We start from the raw sequence: 25,853 nt of genomic DNA, 5'->3' as shown, positions 1-25,853 counted from the left end.
CCCGACTGGCTGGGCAGGTCTGAGCCTACGCCCATACCTGCAACACCTCCCTCAACGTGTGTGTGTGTGTGTGTGTGAGAGAGCTCTAAATCAGTCAGCTGAAATCACCAGTGCATCTGCCTTCGACTGCAGCTTAACTCATATTCATCAGGTAAGTCCTCTGTTCATGCTCATTATGATCCACAAACTGTTTCTTTCTAATGTGGCTATTTGGTGTTGGCAAATCTTTGACTGATCTGAAGTATTGCAAGCTTGAGGTGACATTTTTATTTCAGTTTCTTATATATATATATATATATATATATATCTGCTGGTGTCATCTGTACTGTGATGTGTGACGCAGTGAAAGTGTCTTTGCCCTCATAGATCGTTGATTTGTCTTTCACACTGTCACTGTCACGATCACTCTTCAGACATGTTTCCTCTTGCTCAAGCTGTGTTGACTCATGAAGGTCATGTTGTGTCACCGTGGTGCAGGAGGATTGTTGGGCTTTATGTACACACTGGGATATTCATTTGGAAACCAAACAAACAATTATGGACACTAAGGGTGGTTGATTTTTGAAGTCAGTTTTACAAAAAATCCTGCTAATAATAATACTATTATTAATGAATGGTTAATGTTAATGTTGAGGATATAACATAAGGGAAGTGTTATGTAAATATGATCAGATGGTCGGAGATCGTGGTTTTCAGAGAGAGAGAGAGAGAGAGAGACTGTGTGTGTGTGTGTGTGTGTGTGTGTGTGTGTGTGTGTGTGTGTGTGTGTGTGTGTGTGTGTTTGCCTGGATGGACAGGCTCTTCTACATGGTTTAGAAAAGAAACTGAGGAATTTTGCATAATGGTTCAGTGTTAGAGATCTCTTGATGTATTTCCTAGGTTCAAAATAAATCTGTTAAATAAACAGAGATGTTCATGATGTAGTGAGGAATGAATTATTCCAGTGATCTGGTTTATGTAACTGAAACTCTTTGAGACTGCCATTCACACGGCTCCTCGGCTTCCCTGTTTTCTGTGAATCTGTCAGTTTCTTGGAGAATTACCTGAATGAATTTTTCAGTTCGTGGGAATTTCTTGAAGAAAAGTTGTGAGACACTCCCACAATGAGTATTTCTTTTTGTGTAGGTGATTGTCTAACTTGCCAACAATACGCCTTTATTTAATAAATAGTGTGCCTACATTATTTACAAAATATGCAGTGCTTCCAGCAATAAGACCAATTCAATAATAATAATTAATATTAACCCATTTAATTCCAAATGTTTCCCAGAGATATGAATTTGTATGGTATTTGTAAGGATATTAAACAATTATGTCAAAAAATAATAAAAAATTTCATGAAAAATGTTTTTTTTTTTTTTTATGTCTGGTCACAAATGTGACCATTAGTAGAACGAAGGGAGTCGTTAATGGTGTTAATGCATTTACAAACTCACAAACCTCCAGCAATTAGTTCAAACACTGGGTTAAATTGTTGAAATTAGTGTTTTATTCCATTAACAAAGAAGGCTCACTTTCAAAAAGGACAAAATAGCATTTCTATGCAGCAGTACGGCACAAATAATCAAATAAGATGATGACAAAATGACATAAATTATAGGAAAATGGAAGTTACCAGTGGGATTAAATGGGTTAATATACATAGACTACCATTCAAAAGTCTGGGGTCAGTTGTGACAATTTTCAATCTTTTATATTGTAATTTATTCCTATGATGTCATTGAATTTTCATCATCTTCACTGTCACGTTAAAATTCTTATATCTTTATACATATATCAATGTCAATGCATATCATATTTTCAAAATGGAAGTTACCAGTAGGATTAAATGGGTTAATAAACATCTACCATTCAAAAGTCTGGGGTCAGTTATGACAATTTAAAATCTTTTATATTGTAATTTATTACAAATTCGTTAAAATTCTTATATCTTTATATATCAATCTCAATGCATATCATATTGTCAATGCATTCCATTTTGACAAAGCAAGTTTTACCACATGAAAATGAAAAATGAAAGTCAATGAATAATGTTTTTTTATGTCTTTCTAATGTCCAGGTGTCTTCTCAGGAAGATCTTTCACTTGATTGACAGTAACAATGTCTAAAGGTACGTTACAGCATCCAGTGTTTCGATTCACTGCCTTATCTTATTGAATCTCACACATGTCAAACTGTCAGTGTTTGTTCATAAACTGCTATTAATTCATGGCATTCCACTCTTACAACCAAAAGAATTATGTCCTGCGTCACAGCATCAAATCCTGTCGTGCCACATGTCACACATTGCTTCACACACTCAACTTTCAGCCATACTTCTTTTTTTTTTTAAATACCTAAACAACTGTGCGTGTATTACCCCTGAAGCAATGGCCCCTGACAAACTAAATAAGATCTCAAAAGATGTCTTTATGTTCCTGTTGATTTCAGAGGGTGACAGACTGTCAGTTTTACGGACCACAAAGGTCCGCACGTCTCTGAAAGGAGACGCCAGCTGGATTCAGAGACAACAGCAAGCAAAGCTTGAGAGAGAGGAGGAGGAGAAGAAGGAGAAACCATGGTGAAAAAATAAACAAAGCTTGAAAAACTACCCCAAGTTAAAAGTTCACTGTGCAATATTTCTAACATGTTCTCGCACGTTTAGGGTCGCTGAGGTGCGAGCAACCCGCTCAAATGGTGTGTTTGAAGAAACAAGTGCTGATTCCTCACCCACGGTTAATGCGGCACCCCAGCCCACATCCGACACAGAGAAGTATGTGCTGTTACTCTCCATGAGCTCTGCATTTACATTTAGTCAATTAGCAGGCCAGAGCCAATGTGGAAATTGCCAGTATGAGTATGAAAAGCGATGTGTTTAGATGATAGGTCACATCCGATAGGGGCCGATAACCGAACCCTGAGGTACGCCAGCAGTTGGTTGACACCAAGATAACCATGAAGAATGGATTTGTGAAGTAATACTCAAACCAGCAGAGTGCAGTTCTCTGAACAATAAGGTGGACAGACGGATCTGGGGTCTCATTTATAAACTGTGCGCCCGAAAGACAAAAGAATGGCGTACGTCAAAAAATGCCAGAACTTGCGTAAAATTCCCTTTATAAATCCCAGTCAGCGGAAGAGTGCGCACATGCGTCTCCACCCTGAAATAACCATATATTGAGCTTACAATGCCTAGTTTTACTATGCATATCCTCATCTGCATATCATTTGCATATGTATATTCATCTACGTGATACCACGTTTACTGGTACAAAACATTAGGAAAATATGAGATACGGATGTGCGTCACATTGCTAAAAATCATTTAGTAGCCGATCCTTGCCTTGTATTTTTAAAAATCAATCAAATAGTATAAAATACATTTCAGAGAAAGTTTTTCTCAATCTTTTCCAATGGCCAAATAGTATTTTTAATTGCTTTATATTTTTTATGGAAACAGATAGGCTTTATTGTGCATTATTGATCACTATTTGCGTGACAATATTTTCTCAGACCATTATTACTGATATTATCATGCGCTAAGCAAACATTAAAACACAGCATGCCACAGGAAAAGTGTTCGAAAGCATCGCATCCACTACAGATATTTATATTTATTAGAATATAATTTTTTTTGTAACTTCTCGGTAATGATTTCATGTAATTTAAGTCCATTAATGAGAATGGCATATAAATGTGTATATCAGATGTAAAACAGAGTTTAAATCATTATTTTATTTATTTAAAGTGTTATTGTGAACATGCACTATATTTATGATTTGGACTCATAATGAATGTTAAAGTGGTTTTCCTTCATCTGTTGTCACCATCGGTGTCTCCAAGCGTTGTCTCAAATGTTCGTACGCATGGCTCAGAGTTTGCGTGCATGTGCGCGAATTTTCACGTCAAGTTAGTTTTTATAAATCACAACTTATGCGTGGGAAGTGGCGTACGTCTCTGTCAGGCCCTGTTCTGTGCGACGCAGCGGTTATAAATGAGGCCCCTGGTGAATTACTGTGTCCAAGGCTATCTTGCCACAGCAGAATGAGGATGAATGATTGAGAGGAAGCTCTTGCCAACCGCAGGGCTTTGTTTGCTGATAGCGAGGTTTCTATTGAATTGAATGAAGCCTGGCTGATAATTGTCTAGCTGATTGTTTCTATGAGAAGAAAGAGGACAGAAAGTGAATACAGTGTCTGAAATGCCCTGTTAGTGTAAGGTTATGTGCTTTTTAAGTAGTGAGGATACCTGATGCTAGGAGATATGGCTTGTAGAAAATGCGAGGATAGGGTCAATAAATCTGTGATGTAAAGATGTTCTGTAAACCCTAAAATTTGTCTGTTTACATGTTAAAAATGTCAATATTTATTTTTCAATTTTCAATTTCACAGACCAAAAACACCTACATCTGGATACATAATCAGGTAATGAGAATATTCAGTCTATCGAGTGAGTTTGGTTAACACTGCTTGTGTGTCGCTTTCCCTCATGTGTGATGATGTACTTTTGCAGAGGCGTTTTCAGAAAAACCGAATCCAAGCCAACATCAACTCCATCCACCAATGGATATGCGTAAGAGCATTCGCTTTTCATGCCAGAAACCATAGTTTCTATTGACTTTAGAACATCATATTCATCATTACATTCATATAGATGTAGTTTGTTTGCAAATAAACTGCATTGCTAATATAAGATGTGGTTTAGTACATGATTTTTAATAGTATGCTGTTTGTTTCTCCTCCCTTAGCGGAGTAAATAGCTTCACCAAAAAGCCATCTGATACTTACAAGAAAATGTAAGTGAGCTGAAAACACTCAAGCGTGTGGGTCACACACACATAAAGCATTTGAGCTCATTTTTAGAACACCTTAATAAGATTTATTTCCATAAATATTAATTTCCCAGAGCCCCTCACACGATCCGGCCCAGCAATGAAAAGACAGCGCTCTTTGAACCAGCTGTGGATCCAGAAGAAATGGAAAAGCGGTGAGAGTCCACACATTACAAGCTGATTAATCCAAGATGACTTCTTCATAAAATAACCTTTCTGTTGTGTATGTGTGTGTGTGTGTGTGTGTGTGTGTGTGTGTGTGTGTGTGTAGGAAAGAGGCTGCCATCGGTGTGCTGAGAAGTTCGGCAACAAATCGCCGTTCGTACGTAATATCTGCTGCAAAGAAATATGGGTAAGTGCCTTGCTAAAAAATATGTCTTCTGAAATCTCTGAAATACAGAGATGAAATGTTTTTTTTGTGGAAATGTACCAGGGTAATCCCATTATTTTTGGTGGTGTCCTGCACTCTAGGTGATAATATGTTCCCTTTAGGGCTAAATAAAGTAAATATGTGTATCTCTCCAATAACAGCTGTTGTATCTCGAGAGTGTATTGGTCTGGATAGTAGATCCCACTAGTAATTGGTGAAAATGTTAGGATGAATGCATATCCCATCCCTCACTCCACAATGTTCACATTTAATATTTCCAGATCTTTAGAGAAACCAGACAGCTCCGATGAGACGAGCACATCCTTTGTTGCCAAAAGGTATGTGGGAAAATTCTGAGTTAAACAGGACAAACTGACTAAATGAAATAGGGTTGAAAGAGGTGAAATGGCACAGCTGATGATATGGCAGAAGTTAAGCTTAATCATTATGTATATGTTTCCATTAATAAAAATGAGCAATGAGTTCAAGCGTCCCACTGTATAACCCCTGTATTTGATTACGATTGCCCTCATCCTCATTTCTTGTGCATATTGACGTGATTGTAGGGTAGTTATCAGTGGCGATGATGATGACACTACAGCGTCTGTGCAGTCTGTGCCTAAGCAAAGGTAAACTACTCAACATCTGTCAGTTATATAACTGCAGGCTCTTATTTCTTGTTTTACACGGTCTCAATTGCAATTTTACTGTATTTACAGTGTTAAATCGAGCATTGAACAACCCACTGCACCAGTGGTGAAGGAGGTCAAGCCAGCAGCACCTGAAACTAAATCTGAACCTAAAACTACACCTGTCCCTAAACCAGTGCTTGAAACAAAACCAGCTTCTGAACCTAAGCTAGTGCCTGAAACTAAACCTACAACACAAATTAAGACAGTAACTGAGACTAAACCCACAACTGAACCTAAACCAGTTGAAACGAAACCCACAGCACAAACTACAACAGTAACTGGACCTAAACCAGTTGAAATTAAACCAGTTGCTGAAACTAAACCAACAACACAAACTAAGACAGTAACTGAAACTAAGACAGTAACTGAGACTAAACCCACAATTGAAACTAAACCAGTGGCTGAAACTAAACCTACCACACAACTTACAACAGCATCTGAACCTAAACCAGTGGCTGAAAGTAAACCAACAACACAAACTAAGACAGTAACTGAGACTAAACCCACATCTGAACTTAAACCAGCAGCTGAAACTAAACCTACCACACAATTTACAACAGCATCTGAACCTAAACCAGTGGCTGAAACTAAACCAGTGGCTGAAACTAAACCAACAACACAAACTAAGACAGTAACTGAACCTAAACCAGTTGAAACTAAACCAGTTGCTGAAACTAAACCAACAACACAAACTAAGACAGTAACTGAAACTAAGACAGTAACTGAGACTAAACCCACAATTGAATCTAAACCAGTGGCTGAAACTAAACCTACCACACAACTTACAGCAGCATCTGAACCTAAACCAGTGGCTGAAAGTAAACCAACAACACAAACTAAGACCGTAACTGAGACTAAACCCACATCTGAACCTAAACCAGTTGCTGAAACTAAACCTACCACACAAAGTACAACAATAACTGAGACTAAACCAGTTGAAACTAAACCAGCAGCACAAACTAAGACAATAACTGAGACTAAACCAGTGGCTGAAACCAAACCTACCACACAAAGTACAACAGTAATTGAGACTAAAACCATAACTGAACCTAAACCAGTTGCTGAAACTAAACCTACCACACAAAGTACAACAGTAACTGAACCTAAACCAGTTGAAACTAAACCAGCAGCACAAACTAAAACAGCAACTGAGACTAAACCAGTTGCTGAAACTAAACCTACCACACAAAGTACAACAGTAACTGAGACTAAACCAGTTGAAACTAAACCAACGACACAAACTAAAACAGCAACTGATCCTAAACCAGTTGAAACTAAACCAGTTGAAACTAAACCAGCAGCACAAACTAAGACAGTAACTGAGACTAAACCAGTGGCTGAAACCAAACTTACCACACAAAGTACAACAGTAACTGAGACTAAACCAGTTGAAACTAAACCAGTTGAAACTAAACCAGCAGCACAAACTAAGACAGTAACTGAGACGAAACCAGTGGCTGAAACCAAACTTACCACACAAAGTACAACAGTAACTGATCCTAAACCAGTTGAAACTAAACCAACGACACAAACTAAAACAGCAACTGATCCTAAACCAGTTGAATCTAAACCTCCAACTATAACTATAACAGCCCCTGAACCAAAACCAGCAGCTGAACCAAAACCAGCAGCTGAAACTAAACCAGCGACACAAACTAAACCAGCAACTGATCCTAAACCCACATCAGAACCTAAACCAGTGACGCAAACAAAACCAGCATCTGAATCCAAGCCGGAGCCGGTTCCAGAGAACAGGTTTGCTCTATATTCATATTAACTGAATTTAAATCATTGCATATCTAATGTAAATATATAAGCCTATGTGTCTATAGATAAAATCATCCAGCACTACATTCTGTTGATGCATTTTCCTGATGTTTCTTGAACCCCTAGCAGTGCTAAGAGCCTGATCGAGCTGTCCGACACGCTGATATCCTTCAGCACAGAGCCGGCCAGGTACAACATGATCCCATTCATATATAATATCCCCGTCATATAAAGATTACGTTCATTAATCTCAGTGTCATTCATGTGTAAAGGGCCTTTATACACCATACAGTGTTAATGAGTGAGTGCGCTGATATTGGTGCTGACCTCTGACCTCACTGTCATGTCCATTTATTGCAGTGTGATAGTAAAATGCAGTCAGATCCACACAGCTCCCTCTTAGAGATATGGATATGGATACACTGTCCATAAGCAGCATTAGTTATAATTGTGGAAATATGCATTTGGTCAAGTACTATTCATGCACAAACATATTCAGAGAAAATAGGCTAGTGCTTTAGTTTGTACTTCCTTTGTAAAGGAAAGGCCTAAAATGAAAGTTCAGTCATTATTTACTCTGACGCCGTATGACCTTCTTTCTCTTTTCAAACACGAAAAGAGAGTTTATTTATTTATTAAATGCCCTGCTTTTGCGTGTTCATATATACGGTGACCCTCTTTTCAAGCTTTAATATAGGGTGTAAAGGTATATAAAACGATCCCATGCTTAATATTTCAAGTGTTCTGAAGACGTGCGATAGGGTTCGGCGAAAAACAATCCGAAATATAATGTATTATTTAGCGAAAAAACGTTTAAAAAACAAAAAAACGAGTGGCCAGTTCTTATAAGGGACGTATGCATACTTCATATGAAACCATTTTAATGCCGCGTTTTGGAGATATGTCACATTATTAGTATAATGTATAGAAAGGCGGTCGTTATAGCGAATAACAACCCCGACAGGCTGAACGGGACCCCGACGCGAAGCAGAGCTTGAATCAGCCTGAAGGGGTTGTTATTCGCTATAACGACCGCCTCTCTATACATTATCCCGCTTATTACTTGGCTACCTACAAAATAAATAAATAATTTGACACAAATGATTGATTTAAAAAGGAGTTTATTGATTTAAAAACGATTGTATTGCTTCCGCCAAAGAAAATAGTCCGTTCCGCGTCCATAGCAACGCACTGTTTTTCATGGCAACGGTGTGTTATAGTTCGCCGCGTCTGTTATCAAGAAATAACACACCGCATTATACATTAGAATTCAACCAAGCCATGTAATAAGTAAGGGTTAATGCCCGACGAGGTGTCCATTATCAGGTATTAATGGACGACGGTTGCCTCCGCCGAAGTCCATTAATACCTTACAATGGACACCTCGAAGGGCATTAACCCGCTTATACCATGGTCACTTACGAAAGAAAGAAATATTTAATCAATTAAAAATACTTTAATGTGTTTTAGAGTAAAAATCGTGAGGGAGTAAAGTTGATGTCCATGTTTTTGTCAGCCAGGAAGTCTCTTAACGTTTTAACTGCCCATTTCGTGCTTTTCTTTGTGTTCATCTCGTCCTTGTCATCCTCTAATTCGTTCAATTCTTCCGGTGTTCACCTCCTTGTGTCGCTTCTCCTTTTTCTTTTCATATTCTATTCTCTCTTTTTCTTGTGCTGCATCCCAGTCTTCAAAGTTGTCAAACTCACCAAATATATTAAAAGAAATGATAAAATCACTCATGTTTTGTCTGTTTTGCTGTTGCGATGAGTCAACTGAAATAACGTTAAGTCTCCGTTGCCATGGTTACCATTTAGTGTTTGAGCCAGCGCAATCATTTAGAACTGTCATCAGGCAAATTGACGGGACGACTTTCCTAGGTGTACATTATCACTTTTTAACGGACACCCTGCAGCCAATCAGAATCGAGTATTCACCCAGACCATGGTATAATTCTTGATAATGGACCGCTGCGAAGTATAACACACCATTGCCATGAAAAACAGAGCGTTGCTATGGACGCGGAACGGACTATTTTCTTTGGCGGAAGCAATGCAATCGTTTTTAAATCAATAAACTCCTTTTTAAATCAATAATTTGTGTCAAATTATTTATTTATTTTGTAGGTAGCCATGTAATAAGCGGGATAATGTATTGCGAGGCGGTTGTTATAGTGAATAACAACCCCTTCAGGCTGATGTTGTTGTTTTTTAATCATAGCATTGATAAGCTAAACTCAGTGATAATTGTGGTGGATTAATATTTTGTTTTGGAAGTGATGCTAGCAGAATTTTAGTGTCAGGTAACGCTTCAAAATCGCTTTTTTTTTTTTTTTTTACTGTAACAGGGCCGAACCTGTAACTCACTACTCTGAATATTTGCCCCACATGTTATAATTATGTAGCAATAAGTCTGCTGGCATGACTTTAAAGAGCATTTTAAAACGTGCTGTTCTGTAATAGACCACAAGAGGACACAAGAGTTTTATCAGAGACTTTATGAGGAATCTGACTCTAATCACGAGATCATTCCTGTATATTTCTTGTTCCTTCAGTTCTGGCGAAGTGGATCCAGGAATAGATCTGCTCAGTCGGGATCTGCTCATGGACAACAGGTGAGAGGGGCTGTGTGCATTTATGATGATTATGTACATTATATTTTACCCCCCCGAGGAGTGTATGCAAAGCAGAGGTTATGGTCATTCTGCAAAATGGATGCTTCATAGAAATAGGTGTATAAAATGAGTTGAACCGAATGCTGAGGCTAAATTCTACTATAGACTTTGACACTTCAGTTCACAACCTGTCAACCCTTTTCTCTCACTAAATCACTTATAGTATAGTGACATGTATTCATAATGCTTGAGATGGCATAATGCAGTTATTATTAACACAAACACATTATTTACATGGGTAAAATCTTTCAAACTAGTGTTATAGAACGAGTCGTTGAATGATCTGGATGTTTCTCCTCTAGTCCTCTTCCTCAGACGAAGAAAACTCAACACAGTCTGGATCTGCTTTCTGATGATCTCATTCCCTTCAGTTCTAACACCACCAGGTGATTCTTCTGCTCATCTTAACCTTTTCTTCATTAGTTTTGAAGAATTGTGCAAAAACAGTATATAAAAGAAGCTCGCCGAACCAATGAAGTGTAATAGTTTCAAATTCCCTCTCTCAGAAGTTGGAGATGTCATGAAAACCACCCAAACATACACAGATTCTCATGATCTATTTGCTTTATTATAGAGATGGTACATGTGTTGATCATAGTACACACTACAGCCTCAGCACAATTAACCCTTTATAATGGACACCTCGTCGGGCATTAACCCTTACTCAACACATCACACATCCACTTTGCATATGTTTCTGAGCCCAGCATTAAATCTGTGTGAAATGGTTTATGTTTCAGCTCAGCTGATGAGTTCGATCCGTTACCGATGGAGGGTGAGCCCACGAAGAGGTAATGAATCTGACGTGAACGTGTGTATTCCCAGTGTTTAACAGTGTTGTGTGTTCACGTCTCTCTCTCTCTCTCTGCTTGTGTCTCTCAGTCCTCAATGGTACCGTCCTCCTGTACTGGACCCGAGGTGATTCTGCACATCAGTTTGATAACTTCATGATCATTATGTGTGCCATGATTCAGTTTGTTATAATAGTGTATATTTTAATGTTCAGTTCCACAGATACAATCAACCAATATCAGAATCCTATAGACTTGGTTTCTAAGTGAGTGTTTAAATCAATTTACATGGACTATATTTCATTTAATTTATGGTCAGGGCTTGACATTAACACCTGCCAAATGCGTGTGTATTTCAGCAGTGGTGTGTAACAGTCTCTCCTACTCGACACTTTGGCTTTCGGACACTTTTCAATTGTTGTCTTTAAAAAGGATCTGAAATAATGAACTAAGTTTAATGAAGTGTTGTCAAAAATATAGATTTTTCGTTACATATCGATACTGGAATATCTGAAACGCTAAATTCCCGCAGAATATATACAGGATCCCAGCGTCTCTCTCTCTCTCATATCTCTCCGACAGCGAGTGACACACAAACCCGCCTCTCCTCACTCACTCCATTCATTTGCTCCGGATGAATATTGTTGCTGTTACAGGGCTTGAATTTCGGCGTGGGATTGTGTGTTTTTCACATAATTTTACTCATTCCTGCAGATTTTGTGCTCAAACCCAAAGTTCACACACATAAAGCCGCCTCTCAGGACTAAATTGAGCTCTTTTTCACTGTTTATTGCCCTTAAACGGTCAAATACACTCAAAATAATGTCAAAATGCCGGTCTTGGCGAGTATTCACGTAAACACAGTCAGTTATTATGTTTTAAGTGTTTTAAGTGAATGTTAACAGTTGAGAAAGAAAACACATGTGTAACAGTGTAATGGATCAGTGCATCAGGTCTTAAAGTGACAGCAGCCTAATATTCCTGCTGCCAGATTATGAGATAATATAAAAAATATCTATATGGGAGTTTTTCCCCATGGTATCAATGCCAAAATTGTGGCCGGTGGAAATGCTGAGTGGCTCGTAACTTTAGAAAACCACTAGCCACAGCGGCTGATGAGCAAACCAGTGAATGTCAAGCCCTGTTTATAATATTAAAGATTCAGAATGTCATTATACACTATGCATTTGATTAACCAGTAATATTAATCTAGATGTTTTGTATTGTATTAATAGCATGCCAAAAGATGTTTTGGTTTCCTTGGCTGAAGATGTCATTCCATTTGACTCTAAAAGGTAATTCGTTTAATTATTATTAGCACAATTAATTTCTTGAGAATCATGTCTGTGTTGATTCATATTGTTTGCATTGAGATCTTTGCTATGAAAAGTCAATAACATAATGGGTTAAAGTGCCGGAGGTGGAAGTGGCAAACCCAGCCCTAACACTGCACCTGAGTGGCAGATAAACTCTCACACACACACACACACACACACACACACTGTCGAGCGCTCGTTCACATGTGTGCTCTCGCTCTCGGGGAATAACACCAAACTCTCTCTTCACAGGAGCGACTGGAGCACAGACATGGACAGGTAAAGTGACGCTCTTCTTATGATACAAAGTCTTTGATAACTCATAAAAACGTTGTTTTATCGCTTACTATTTAACTTCCCAAAACAATAATGCAAGCAAATCCCACTAATCATGTGGGTAATATGGGACACATCATTCTTTGATACTTTTGACGTTATTATATCATTGCTTTTTATTGTCAAACTTTCTTATCAACATAAACTGGGTGTGTTGATATAATAAATGAATTAAACATGATTCATTTTGAGATTCTTTAAGATTCAAGATTCAGATTTGTATGTTTTTCACAAAAAATAATAAATATTGAGGGGGAAAGTTTTCATATTTTTTTATGTCCTCCTTGGAAGTTCCCCCCCGACAAAAACATATTTAAAAAAAAAAGAAGTTTATATATGTATATATATATATATGTTTGCACACATAAGAGCATATGTTCTTACAAATATTGCACAATGATTTACTAGTATAATATTAACTTCCAGATTTATTACACATTTTCTGCAAGAAAGTTTCCAACCTCATTTATAATGTCTAATCTTTGCATTAACACACTTATGGGGGCTCTTTGAACTCTTGATAAGAGGATATTATTTATAAAAAAATAAAAAATTATAACGTCAGGCATTTTTAAAATAAGGGTTAAGAAGTATTTAAAGCCAAACCATCATGTAATACTCATATATTGGTCAAAAGGGTTAAACTAGCTTTTCCTGTTTAGCACTGGAGAAGAAATCTAGGCCAGGTTTACTAGGATAACAGCTTCATAAGTACAGCCCTGCTTTATGTCTTGGGTTACTCATTGTTTCTTCAAGGATCTCACTGAAGTAGTGCCCTGACAGAGACAGACACTTTCTCTCCTATCTTCACCATAGATCGCATGTTTGCAGTCAAACTAAACAGTTATACCTGATTACACATGATTTACATAAACGTACAGGAGAAGCTTCACATAGTGTGATAGTGTGCATGTGTCGTGTTGTCTGAGACCAGTATACTCACTGAAACTCACTGTTTTGTCTTGTAGTAAAAAACACAGCTCTAAAACAGTGGAGAGTTCGGTCCCGGAGAAGTTACCCGAATCTGAGTCCAGGAAGTAAGTGTTCTTCCTATGAAAGCCGATTGTTTAACCGGATTATTATTGTCCTGTTGAATGCCTGATCTCCTTTGTTCCCTGTTTTCTAGGGGGTTTGTCTTTGTTAAGGAATATGTGAATAATGCACTACCTGATGACAGGTAAGCTGAAGGCATTACTTTCTTTGAATAATTCGGTTCACAATTGGTTTGCTTCAGGATCCAGATTTAAGACTCAACACAGTACAAAAATGGCTTGCATTTGATACAAAAGTAACAGAAATATTAAAAAAATCTGAATCAAAATGACCATGAAATGCATGGGGGAAGAAATCCGATTTTTGTGCATATCCGATTGACATCCGATCAGAATTAGCTAATGTGAACTAGCCTGGTTAAAACCAGACCATTCTCAGTAGTAACTGAGTTATGGTCTGGCAAAGCTTCATTAATAACTCATTTCCAAAGGGGCGTCACCAACGGACGTCGCTCAAATGCCTCTGGGCGCAATTGGATAGACCTAAAACCAATCAGAGCGATCGTCATGTGTAAAGCCATATGCTGCGTCCCAATTCGCCTAAGTTACACTACGCCATAAAAGTATGTACTCTTTTTGTGAAGAAAAGGTATTTACTTTTGGTATTTTACTAAGCTTTGGGACATACTACTTCGTCATCTTTATCGGACGGATCTGTCTCGTTTATCCTGTCACGTAAACTGCCCTGTCAATCATCTCATCACAGTTAAAATCCTCTATTAAATCTAATTTCATTTCCTACCGTTTTCGGAGAGAAATGTAGCAGCACGTTCATCTGCCAGTGGGTCTTTCATGGAGACTGTCCTCATGTGTTTGCAATTTTAATATAATAATGCATTTAAAAGTTGCTGCGCTTCACCAACGGACGTCGCTCAAATGCCTCTGGGCGCAATTGGATAAACCTAAAACCAATCAGAGCGATCGTCATCGTGTAAAGCCCGCCTCAACGTTTCTGATTGGTGCCGCGATTTCCACGGATTAGAAATGGGCTTGAATGAGCTCTTTGCCAGACTACTTGCAGAGCAAATCTAAATTTGCCGGAAGTTTGTCTGGGTTTTCCCAGGCTAGAATGTGAACAGCAAAAAATGCGATTTTTACAAATCCGTTTCGAGCTACAGTTCATTCATATGTGCTTTGAAATCCTATTCAAATCGCATTTCTGGAAATCTGTACCAGTCTGACCGCTCTGATAGGACTTCACGTGGTTTATGTGACTTTCTCACGCCACGTAAAATGTGAACGTCAGACGTTGTTATAGGAAACATTGTTTTAGGAAATAGTTTCGCCGGCGCAATGTTGTGTTGTTGCAAAGAGCCGGACGAGCAGAAAATGACAATATAACAGAGACATATTTGTGAACCGACGGAGACAAGCGCAGAATAAGCTGCTCAGCCTCACACGGCTCTGCCTCAGGAAACACAGTAGTCAGTAATACACGTGTCCACGCTGTAAAACAAGACAACATCTCTATTGCAAACCCCTCCATGTTGCTGTTGTTATTACCATGTACTCAACGCAGCGTCATGGCCATAGAAACCAATGCAGATATTCAGGAAAACGAAAGAGCTGCATGGACACACAAATCGGATCCGAGCAGTTCTGATACACACTTCCCAGACAGCAACAGTGTTGACACGATGTTGCTGTCTGGGTGTGGACATCAATCATTTTAGATCAGATTCCAATCGGATACACAAATAATCGGATTTGGACTGACAGTGTGAACGTAGCCTATCTGGGTTTTTATCATAACTGTTATACATCATGCTGGATCAATACAGTGTCATCTACCATATACTCTTCTACCCTCATACAGCAGCTCCTCCGACTATGTGTCTTCAACATCCTCCAGCTACAACTACAGCAGTCCCAGCAGCCACTACTCCAGGTACATGCTGAGCCGGATTAGTACCCCCAGGGGCCCCTGGGCACTGAAGCTCATGGGCCCCCCTCCCCTACCACACACACACACACACACACACACACACAGTTTGGGATTTGGGGAAAATGTATTATTGCGATTATTGAGCTCAATATTGCGATTGCGATATAATAAATAAATGGTTTCATGAGTCAACTTGCTTGGTTCTCAAGTGAAATGCACACACAGATTAGTGATAATGCTGAAATGTGTATTTCGACTCAAACTAGCAACAACAACTAAATGCACTGTTTTCAAATTAAAATAATATTTTTTACAAAATTAAATATTGACATCTTTGCAAACTTGTTATTTGACTCAATAATAGAATAGTAAAAAAATAAATGTCATATTTACCAGTGCCCAGTTATCAAACAGTCTGCACTGCATAAAATTATAAATTGAATATAGACTAATCCTTTATTAAAGCTAAAAATGTTCTTTAGTCAAGAGCAGTGAGTCATTTTCTCTGTTCTTTTTTGTTCTTTGATGAACTTTACTGACAGAAAGCTTTATTGGCTGCTGTCTCTTTAAGAGCAGCCGCTGCTGACTGAGACGCTGATCTCACTCGTGCCTCATTCTCTCACACCTCTTCACATTCATCATAAGACTGCTCTTATGTTATGAAGATACTCGACAAAACACGGACATTTTGGCATAATTGTGTGTGATATTGTAAGTTCAAGCATGAAAGAGAACTGTATTCTGGCGTGCTGTCTGTGCGCACGATACTGTCACGTCTTTCTCTGTGTGTGTGTGTGTGTGTGTGTCACAGTCACACTTTTGTCTTGTTGCACATTAATTGTTTAAAAGCATTTGCATGAATACGAGCGGGATCATATAATGTAATGTACATTTTTTTTTCCCCAGATTGGATAATTATCAAGATCGAGGCCAAGCCTTGTGTATACTATTTGCACATACTATAAATGCACACACATTCACATTCAGCGGAGTTATGAATGCACACACACGCACATTCATGCCTTTTGTGGAAAATGTACAATATAGTATTATATATGATTATACAGACTGCTATTAGGGCTGGGTGCATTTCATGATTCAATTTCAATTTAATTTCGATTCACAAGCTTGCGATTCGATTCAGTCCCGATATAGTTTGATTCAAGGTTGATTAATTGGGATATAAGTTACAGGTCGAGTACAAAAACTCTCTCAACTAATGTTGTACACTAGACAGGGAACCCCAGTTGGTACATCACTATTAAAGAGTAAACTGATTTGTATAGGCACTTACATTACACATAAGAACGTTTTTATAATAATCACATTATAATAATAACTTTTTAACGACATAATTATGTTTTTGGAAAATAAACGTTTAAATGGTGGTTAACATTACAGATTTATTCAAATATACATTAAATATTGAAGATTAAAATACAATGAATATGCAATATGCTCCAAATAATGTCAAAATAATATTTTTCTTGTTAAACATTGAGTTTATGGTCATTGAATGGCTTTTCTGAGGTCAAATTGATTATGAAGCTGTTTCACGACGGTTTTCGGCGGCTGAAACACTGAACCGATTAATCTGATTATTTGGACTGAAACTGAGAGTCCAGTCCTGGTGTCACGTGATGCACTAGCGGTGTGAGGGAGCGAATGAGATGAAGCCCATGCTTATAATGAACTATATACTTATGAGTATTACTATTCTATTCATATATTTATAAAGACTCATTAAGAGCATTATAAGAGCAGTTATAGTTACATTTATATTATTTTTATAATTACTTATAAGTCATGCATTTGCTTTTTTAATGCGTATGCTCATAATCCATCATACACTGATTTATAAATGATCAAATATAAATAGATCCAGAGACACTTGTTTGCTGCACTAATTAGTTATCAATGTATTGTCAATTATTTGTTTTTCTTTTATTACAAGAATTATTGTTCATTAGTTGAATTTACAAGTAAACAACTTAAAATGTATGAGAAAATTGCATATGTTTTCACTCAAAGCCATCAATGATGCATTTATAGAGTTAGTAACTGTATTATCACTCACAATAAGTGTTTATAAGAACACAATACGGCTATTAATAACAATATATTCACTTATTTGACAGAAATAAATCTGAGTTACAAAAAAGTCATTGTAACTGTAATATAACATTATAGTATTGCAGGTTGCATCTTTATAAATGCATTCATGGAATCATATGACTGACTAATTAATACTCAGAAATCAGTGTATAATGGATTATGAGCATACGCATTGAAAAAGTAAATGCATTACTTTTTTTTTATAATTATAAAAATTATATAAATGTAACTTTAACTGTTCTTATAATGCAGTATACGTCTTAATAAATAGATTTATAAAATAATACTTATGGAGCTATAATTTATAAGCATGGTCTTCATAGAAAGTGTTATGTAGTTAGTCATGTGAGCCCGAACTAACGCCCTCATTCTGTCTTCAGTAGAGATGTGACATCATGCACGTACTGTGGAGAAGCGGTGGGAAACGACGCTAAGATCACCATCGAACACCTGAACATATCCTGTCACCCGTCCTGCTTTAAGGTAAGATCCCATATCTGCTTTCTTCCCCGGACTCCTCTCTCATTTGTATGGCACAATATGCTGGATGCTTGTTTGGGATACACTACCCTGTATACATGACATCATGTCATAATGAATATGTGTATTGAATGTCTTTCCCTCCCCACCCTAGTGTGGTATTTGCAGTAAACCAATGGGAGATCTGCTGTACAACATGTTCCTCCACCGCGGGACGGTTCACTGCGAGAGCTGCTACTCCAATGTGCTGTGAGGAGATCTGCCCCAAACATCTCCACAACACACACACACGTGACTGTCTCATCGAAACATCTCCACAACACACACACACACACACACACACACACACACACGTGACTGTTTACTGACCCACACAAGCTCCTCTTCCTCTCCCTCACTGATACAAGAGACGCAAGCATATCCTGTAACACTGTGGAAAAGCTTCTGAACATGTTCATTACAAATAGAGCTAGAATAATAGGAACGCTATTTTGGATAATTTTTTATTCTGTTCCTTTAAATGTTTAGCCATCAAGACAGTAAGAATGCATGTGTCGTCGTCCTATTTAATCACCAGAAACCATTTTGAAGAAATGATCTTATTGATGTAATGATTCATTATGAACATATGTATCCTGCATCGCCAATCAGAACTACTGTAAAGCAACACTCTCACGAATAAAGTTGTATTCTCATTTTATTTGTTTTGTTACAAGATTGTGCAGTAGAAAATATAAATATATAAATATTGCATAAAAAAATACTGAGGTATGCAAACACTGAAGATATAAACAACAGGTCTCAGGAGTTTCATAAGAAAATCACATGAATAATTCAACAACTGCAGGTCAAATATCAGTCAAACATCAAAAGGAAAAAATTACATTTTGCTTATTGACGCCTATTTAGGACTTTAATATACAACCTCCCCCTCATCCACACCAAATCTACATAATCAGAATCAGAAATGCTGCATTTTTCAAAAACGAACATCTCCATTAAATTCTTTTAATAATCCAGAAACATTAAGGATGCATTTGATTATTTTATAATGTATAGGCGAGTTATAATATATAACTCTTATGACAAAGTCAACCCCCTCTCCACACACATACAAGTCCGAAAAACAATCTTTTCCTTTTGATTTCTGAAGTGAAGTGTGTAGGGACGCACCGATGTGAACATTTAGTCCAACACCGATAATTCTTTATGTTTGAGAGCCGATAACCGACATGTACAAGCCCATAAATCTAAATCCAAATATTTATATAACGTTTGAGAGCCTGATTACAAAAACAAAAGTCTCATCATTAAAGCCGTGTCCCAAACACACAATTATGATGTTCTCATGATAATGTTATGTAGCCGATATGACAGACTTGTTGCACTGAATTGTATTTTCCTTTTTTGAAGTGATTGCAATCATATTTAAAGCATTTTAAACCCATCATGATGAACAGTGCGCCTCTGAAGAGTCTCAGCTCAAGGAAATAATACATTATTCATCGGCTTTAATATGTCGGACAAATGTTCTTATCGAGCCGATAACCATAACATAAAAAATAAACATATATCGGCCGATACCGATATGGTGACATCATGCATCCCTAAAATTGTGAGTTTTGTGAGATTCTCTTAAAAACTAAATGTTGATCATAACTGAGATCCTTCCGTGAGCAAGCCTGAGCGACTGAGACGCCCTCAGGGCAACATACGCGTTCATAGTGAATATAATGCAGAATACTGATGGGAAATATCAGCATGGAATGAGATTATCGATTGTGAGTGTGTCCGTTTAGTTAGAAATATCACAATATGTGCACAAACTTCAAGAGAGGCTCATCCGCCATGGGTGCCGAATCACTCCTGCTGCCAGACACACTCGCCTGTCTTGAGTTTGACCCGAGACGTGACCTCAGGTGACCTCAGGGTCGTCTGGCTCTCCTCACGGCGATGCTCTGGATGTGCTGCCACAGCAGAGACGGCTCGGACTCGTTGTGTCGGATGAGCGACTCCAGACCCTCGGCCTGATCCAGACTCTGCCAGTAGTCCTGCGGCCACATCTGGAGCCAGCTGAGGACACACACACACACACACACACACACACCACAGACTCATCATCAGCTGCCAATGCTCCACAGCAACATCAAACAGGAGTCGCTACATGTGTGTTTAGGCTGTGTTCACACTTGTAGTAGTTCAGTGCTCTTGGTTCTTTTGATCAGGACCAAAAAAAGAAAATCATACATTTAGTCCTGGTTTTCTTAGCATCCAATGTCATTTTTAACACAGAACCTAAAGACACGCACAAAAAATAATCTGCATGCTGCTCGTATGCATGTTTATATGACCGAGGACTCAAGAAGAGCTTATAAAACGTGTAAAGGAGTAAAACATTTGCACACAAATGAAGATTTGCTGCGACGAGACTCGTTTCTGATGCCTGAACCGAACTCTGATGGGCAACATCACCTAGTGTGTGTGTGTGTGATATTGACAAAAAATTATATCTCAATACTTTCTGGGATTTTCTCAATAACCATAATGAGAGGATACTTTGCTGAGTGTTATTGTGTTCGTACCTCTGTCATGGACAGAGACTCCTAAAGTTCCTGATCTCCTTCATATTCTGTGAGGTGGGCACAGCAGTGACAGATAACAGAGATTCTTTACCTTTATAAAGCCATTTTTTAACCTAATTAAATGTATGCATAATCTTTTGTCTCAAATTCTTACATTTAATTGGAAAATTCTATTAGAAAAAGACGACACTATAGTGCTGATACCAATCATATCACATCAGTTCTAACAAAAGTCATGTTTGCACTGCAGGGAAACACAGAAGCTGCATCTGAAGTTCAGAAGCTTTAACACAGACTGTTTAATGAAGAGGAACATCGGTGTGTTTAACCTGCACTTACACAAGCAGGAATAATGTTCTCATGTCTTAAACATAAAATGCTGAATATTGAAAAGATCCTTTAAATGTGAAATGTAAACTGCCAGTAGGAGGCAGCAAGACACTGTTCATGAGAGTCACTGATGCGTTCATTCAGTGATGAAACACCGCTGTGTGTCTCAGAGTCCTGTGCTTTTCTTTGGAACTATTTTCATTGGTGAAATGGAGCAAAAACAGGCAATATTGTGTCTAAAATGTTAATATTAACTTGTTTATTGAACTTGTGAATCAAAATCACATGCTGATATTTGGAGAAAATATTGGCACTCTTAGTGTGATTTTGATTCACTATATTAAATTATATATTATCGCAGACAACATATATCGCACACCCCTAATAGCGCCAATGATGAGAAAAACCAGGCATGTTTGAGCATTCTGTCCTTTTTAGCGTCGCATCTTGTGACATCACGTCCTGTTTTTGGTTCGTTTAGGTGTCTTTGGTCATTGTTGGATTCATATTTCATTTGAACCACACCAGAGTTAGTCTGGTGCGCACCAGGGTTCAGATGGCAGCGTTCACACTTCTTCAAAAGAACAGAGCAATTGCACCAGAGTTTGTTTCAATCCTACCAAACATGCACACACCCTTAAACGCCCCCGAAATAAAAATTTACGTTTTTTAGCTTTTAGTATGAATATGTTAGCCTTAATGTTATGAATAAGCTGGTGTGTTCCAAAACAATGACAAAATTTGCATTTAGGAGATATAAGCATTCAAAACTTCTCTCACTTCTGCTAAAATGGATCAGGGATTTTTATGACTTCAACTTCTCATCACATCTTCTGTCCAATCAAATGCTCTCTAGAATCTAAAGCTCCGCCCCCTCTGTTATAAACACCACCTGGCCAAAGCGAGCACTGACACGTCACGGAGCAATATGTGTTGGAGTGTGTGTTCGATTGCTCAAACGCTTGAGTTTTATTCAGTTTTGCAACTGTACATTAGTTAAGAATGAAATGACAAGAATTTCTTCTCACCTCTACTATTGAATCCAGTGTATCATCAGCACTCGGATTCACCTCCATGGTGCTGTCGTTACTGAGGTAAACTAAACGCTATTGGCTATTTGAAAAGGGGGAGGAGTCATTTCAATACGTCACACCTTAGCTTCCTGTTTCAGTGGAAATTATGTCAACGCCTCACACAGAGCTGAGCGGCCCAAGACACTTCAGTGGGTCTTTAAGAGTGAAATGCACAGATTTATCAAATAGTGATTCTGAGAGCGGTGTTCACCTGTCGTTCGGGTCGAGGCTCTCCACCGGTCCGTGTCCAGGACTGGGCAGTGGGCAGCCCATGTGTGAGCTGTTGGCCATCTTCGGCTGAGGAGGCGGGTTCAGCTTCGGGTTCTTCCGGTGCGCTTTCACCGCCGCCAGACGCTCGTTCTCCCGCTCACACACGAAGCACTCGAAGCCGTTCAGGTAGTTGGGTTTGCTCATGTCATTGACGCCCCACTCTCGGCTCTCCAGCCCCTCCAGCAGACGCAGGTTAGTGATGCGACTGGGCATTTTGTACTCCAGATAACGCGAGTACTCCTCGTCGTCTTGATCCAGAGCCTTTATGAACTCCGCCAGCTCTCGAGGAGAGGGAAAGTCATCCACGAGGATAGCGGAGCGGTTGTTGGGCAGCCAGTCGGACACCGAGGACGAGCCCCTGTACACGGGCACACAGCCCTGGTGCATGGGCCGCCACAGCTTCTCAGTCATGTAGTCCGGGCACAGGCCGTTCTCCAGCGCCAGGTGGAACTTATAGCGGCTCACGAAGCGCATGAAGCGCGCGTCCTCACCGGTGGCTGTGCTCGTGTCCTCCAGGTGCTCAGGCAGGGGTCGGGTGTTAAGGCACTTCCCATACGAGTCAATCTGAGGAGGAGACGCAAGTTACTAGGGCTGCACAATATATCGGAATATTGAAAATGTATATGTCGCGATATGCATATCGCAACGGCTTGCAATAACTGGGGTCATGAACACAAGACAAAGAGAAAATCACTCGCTCCTCTTGGCTGAATCACTTTAATAAGAATCAGGATATATTTAATTCATACAGTGAAAACTAAGCCGCGTTTTATTTCTACATTTGTTTTACATGTTTTCTTGTCAAAAAAAGAATGTGAAACACGCATGTTATATAATTTTAAAGATAATTTAAGTTGATTTTACACACTTTAAGCATTATCGTATCGCATATCGAATATCGCATTATTTAATGAGTTGTCGCATATTGCATTTTTCTTCAATATCGTACAGCCCAACAAGTTACGATGAGTTTTAAAGACACATCCTTTCAAAGTAGGGCTGCACGATACTGAAGAAAAATGCGATATGCTAAAAGTGTGTAAAATAAACAAATCACAAGTGTGTTTTTATAGAGTATTTCGCCATGGCTTTAAACTAGGGATGCACGATGTATCAGCCACCATATCTGTATCGGCTGATATATGTTCGTTTTTAATGTTAATGATCTTCTGACGACACAATTTAAAGAACACAGACACAGCCGGATCATTTCCATAATGACCAACGCAATTTACCAGTTAGCATCTGGTTTAAGACATGCTTTTTTGGTGGAAAATAATGGTGCAAACACCAGTAAATTGACGAGCGCAAACCTTAGTAAACCAATTTGCATGATTCATTTAAATTCTCTCCTCCCATAAATATTGCGTCTGAAAGGGAAACTCCTACAAATGTGTATGCAATAAGGTCAGCTGCAGAACTAACCCTGTCCACGCCTTTTCAGCGCTTATTTTTCACTGCGTGTCTTTAGTAAATCCTGACAGTAGTTTTCTAACGCCAAAAGAGGGTTTGCACTGGAGCGAGATGTTAGTAAATATGGTAAGTAAATATTTGATCACCTCTGATCGGATGGACTCAAACTCTGAAGCTAAAAATCGGAAACTAGCAAATTGGGGCTAAGGTGTTCTTGAGGTCTCTAAGGCACTTTCCATTTAAATATTTTTACTAATGTAAAGTCCCCCTGTGGTGAAAATCTAACTTTTAATGTTGTTTATATGTCTATGTGGTGTTTTTAATATGCTTTAAGACAAACCATGTGTAAATTCATAAGTCGACAGCATTGCTGAGTATTTTCTCCTTAAAACTGCAGTGAACCAAAGACAGTCTCAAACACACGCTTTGAAATCTCTGGTGTTTCTGACATCACAAACTACCTTGTAACCAATCAGATCAATGTGTGATCGTCAACCAGTGGATCTCTGAGCTGAGTGAGTGAGTGGAGGCGGGGCTCATTTACATATTCATAGAACCGCACATAATAAAAGAGGCAAGGGTGTCGAGTTACATTCAAGATATTTTTTTAAGGCATGAATAATTTTTTTTCCAAAGAAAAAACGTTAAATATGTTAGTTTGGTGGAGTTTGAGGGATAAATGATTGACTACAGGGAGCACTCACCTCTATGTGCTTCATGAGCTCTTGAACGTAGCGGTCCCGGTCTGAAGGCACATCACAGTGGGACTGCATGTAGAGCACAGGGGCGAGACCGGCCCGTCGCCAGCGGTTCTTCTCCAGCAGGGGGACAGCCGTCGGCGCCAGAAGATAATCCAGCGAGGGCAACCACTGCAGAGTTAGCGGATAGTCCGACTCCCGCCTGAACGTGGCCGTGTAGTTAAACAGCCTGATCCCAACACTGTGAGACAGAAGGTAGTTGTTCATGGGAGACTCCTCGTGGAAAAGCGCCCAGGTTTGATGGGGCATTCGTGGCAGCGGAGCCTCGTACGCACGGAAGTCTGTGCCGTAGAAAATAACGGATGCCGTGCGACGATACAACTGAACTTTCCGGTTGCTCGTGACGAGGCAGGACGAGCGGGAACAGTCCACACGCTCCGTGTCTCCTGGGAAGTGTGGGAAGAGATTGGCGCTCCACCACAGGAGGATGGGCAGCTCTTTGTTGGGCCGAGGGTCAGTGTTTCCAGGGCCGCGGTAGGAGCTGACTGAGGCGAACTCCATGTCAGTGAGGGCACTCTGGGGCTGGAAAACACCCCCGTCCCCTGCATCCACCGGCCCCTGTGCCCCGCAGAACAGCGGGAACGCCGCGATAATCCACAGGCGGAGCGCCATAGCCAACCTGAGGAGGGAAAGGACACGGGAGTCACACTTCCTGCACCCTTAAACTTCATCAACACTGGACTGTGAACATTATTAAAGTCAGCATGAAACAGAAGTTGCACTATTATGCCGTATATCCGAGAGAAACAGAGTGCTTCTCAAACAAGAGCAAATGTGGGCGGAGCTTCATTTTATCTGTGGGGAATTGATTGTATGGTTGTGGTTTGCTATTGGTGGATCTCATTGAGTGACAGGTTGCCCCGCCCTCATCATCAGAGAAGAGAAGAGATGCTGAATAAAAAAAACTGATATTCCTTAAAAAAAAAAAAGTGGTGTTAATAATAGTGTTATTTTACAGTGAATTACTTATTCCATTTCTACGGAGCCCCGCACACGACATTCAAGAAAACATATGGCCATAAATTAACAATTCATTCCCACGACTTGCTAATACATCAGCATGATTTACTAATCAGTTCCCTCGTTTTACTAAATTGTGACAACAAATTATTATATCGTGCGCACGATTGACTTAAAACGAG

At 39.1% G+C, this 25,853-nt stretch overlaps 2 protein-coding genes across 2 annotated transcripts in view; one reads left to right on the top strand and one right to left on the bottom strand.

Moving 5' to 3' along the window:
• Positions 1-18,985, top strand: znf185 (zinc finger protein 185 with LIM domain). Its single transcript, XM_082177529.1, has 26 exons — positions 1-151; positions 2,060-2,110; positions 2,431-2,560; positions 2,645-2,752; positions 4,371-4,403; positions 4,492-4,551; positions 4,727-4,774; positions 4,885-4,965; positions 5,082-5,162; positions 5,462-5,518; positions 5,747-5,809; positions 5,900-7,627; positions 7,766-7,828; positions 10,191-10,250; positions 10,613-10,696; positions 11,051-11,101; positions 11,193-11,228; positions 11,317-11,367; positions 12,337-12,396; positions 12,670-12,696; positions 13,722-13,790; positions 13,880-13,930; positions 15,622-15,693; positions 18,186-18,288; positions 18,440-18,543; positions 18,601-18,985. Exons 2-25 carry the CDS (start codon positions 2,101-2,103, stop codon positions 18,536-18,538), a joined length of 3,225 nt encoding a protein of 1,074 aa, XP_082033655.1. The 5' UTR covers positions 1-151; positions 2,060-2,100; the 3' UTR covers positions 18,539-18,543; positions 18,601-18,985.
• Positions 18,965-25,853, bottom strand: part of pofut4 (protein O-fucosyltransferase 4) — a 26,097-nt gene continuing 19,208 nt past the window's right edge. Inside the window, exons 2-4 of the mRNA XM_082178354.1 lie at positions 24,658-25,330; positions 22,482-23,104; positions 18,965-20,358 (exon numbers count right to left, since the gene is read on the bottom strand). Coding sequence (XP_082034480.1) covers positions 20,211-20,358; positions 22,482-23,104; positions 24,658-25,330 — 1,444 coding nt within the window. The 3' untranslated portion in view covers positions 18,965-20,210. The remainder of the gene's footprint in view (positions 20,359-22,481; positions 23,105-24,657; positions 25,331-25,853) is intronic.

The sequence above is a fragment of the Leuciscus leuciscus genome (genome assembly GCF_965113295.1).
Source record: "Leuciscus leuciscus genome assembly, chromosome: 8".
NCBI classification, from domain to species: Eukaryota; Metazoa; Chordata; class Actinopteri; order Cypriniformes; family Leuciscidae; genus Leuciscus; species Leuciscus leuciscus.
The sequence above is the reverse complement of the archived record's forward strand: the minus strand, read 5'-3'. Positions and strand labels throughout refer to the sequence as shown.

Bases quoted from the DNA above. Each gene is read 5' to 3' on its own strand.
- znf185 (XM_082177529.1), top strand. The intron at 2,561-2,644 runs GTGAAAAAATAA...TCGCACGTTTAG, and splicing joins GAGAAGAAGGAGAAACCATG to GGTCGCTGAGGTGCGAGCAA. The intron at 10,697-11,050 runs GTGATTCTTCTG...TTTATGTTTCAG, and splicing joins TTCAGTTCTAACACCACCAG to CTCAGCTGATGAGTTCGATC.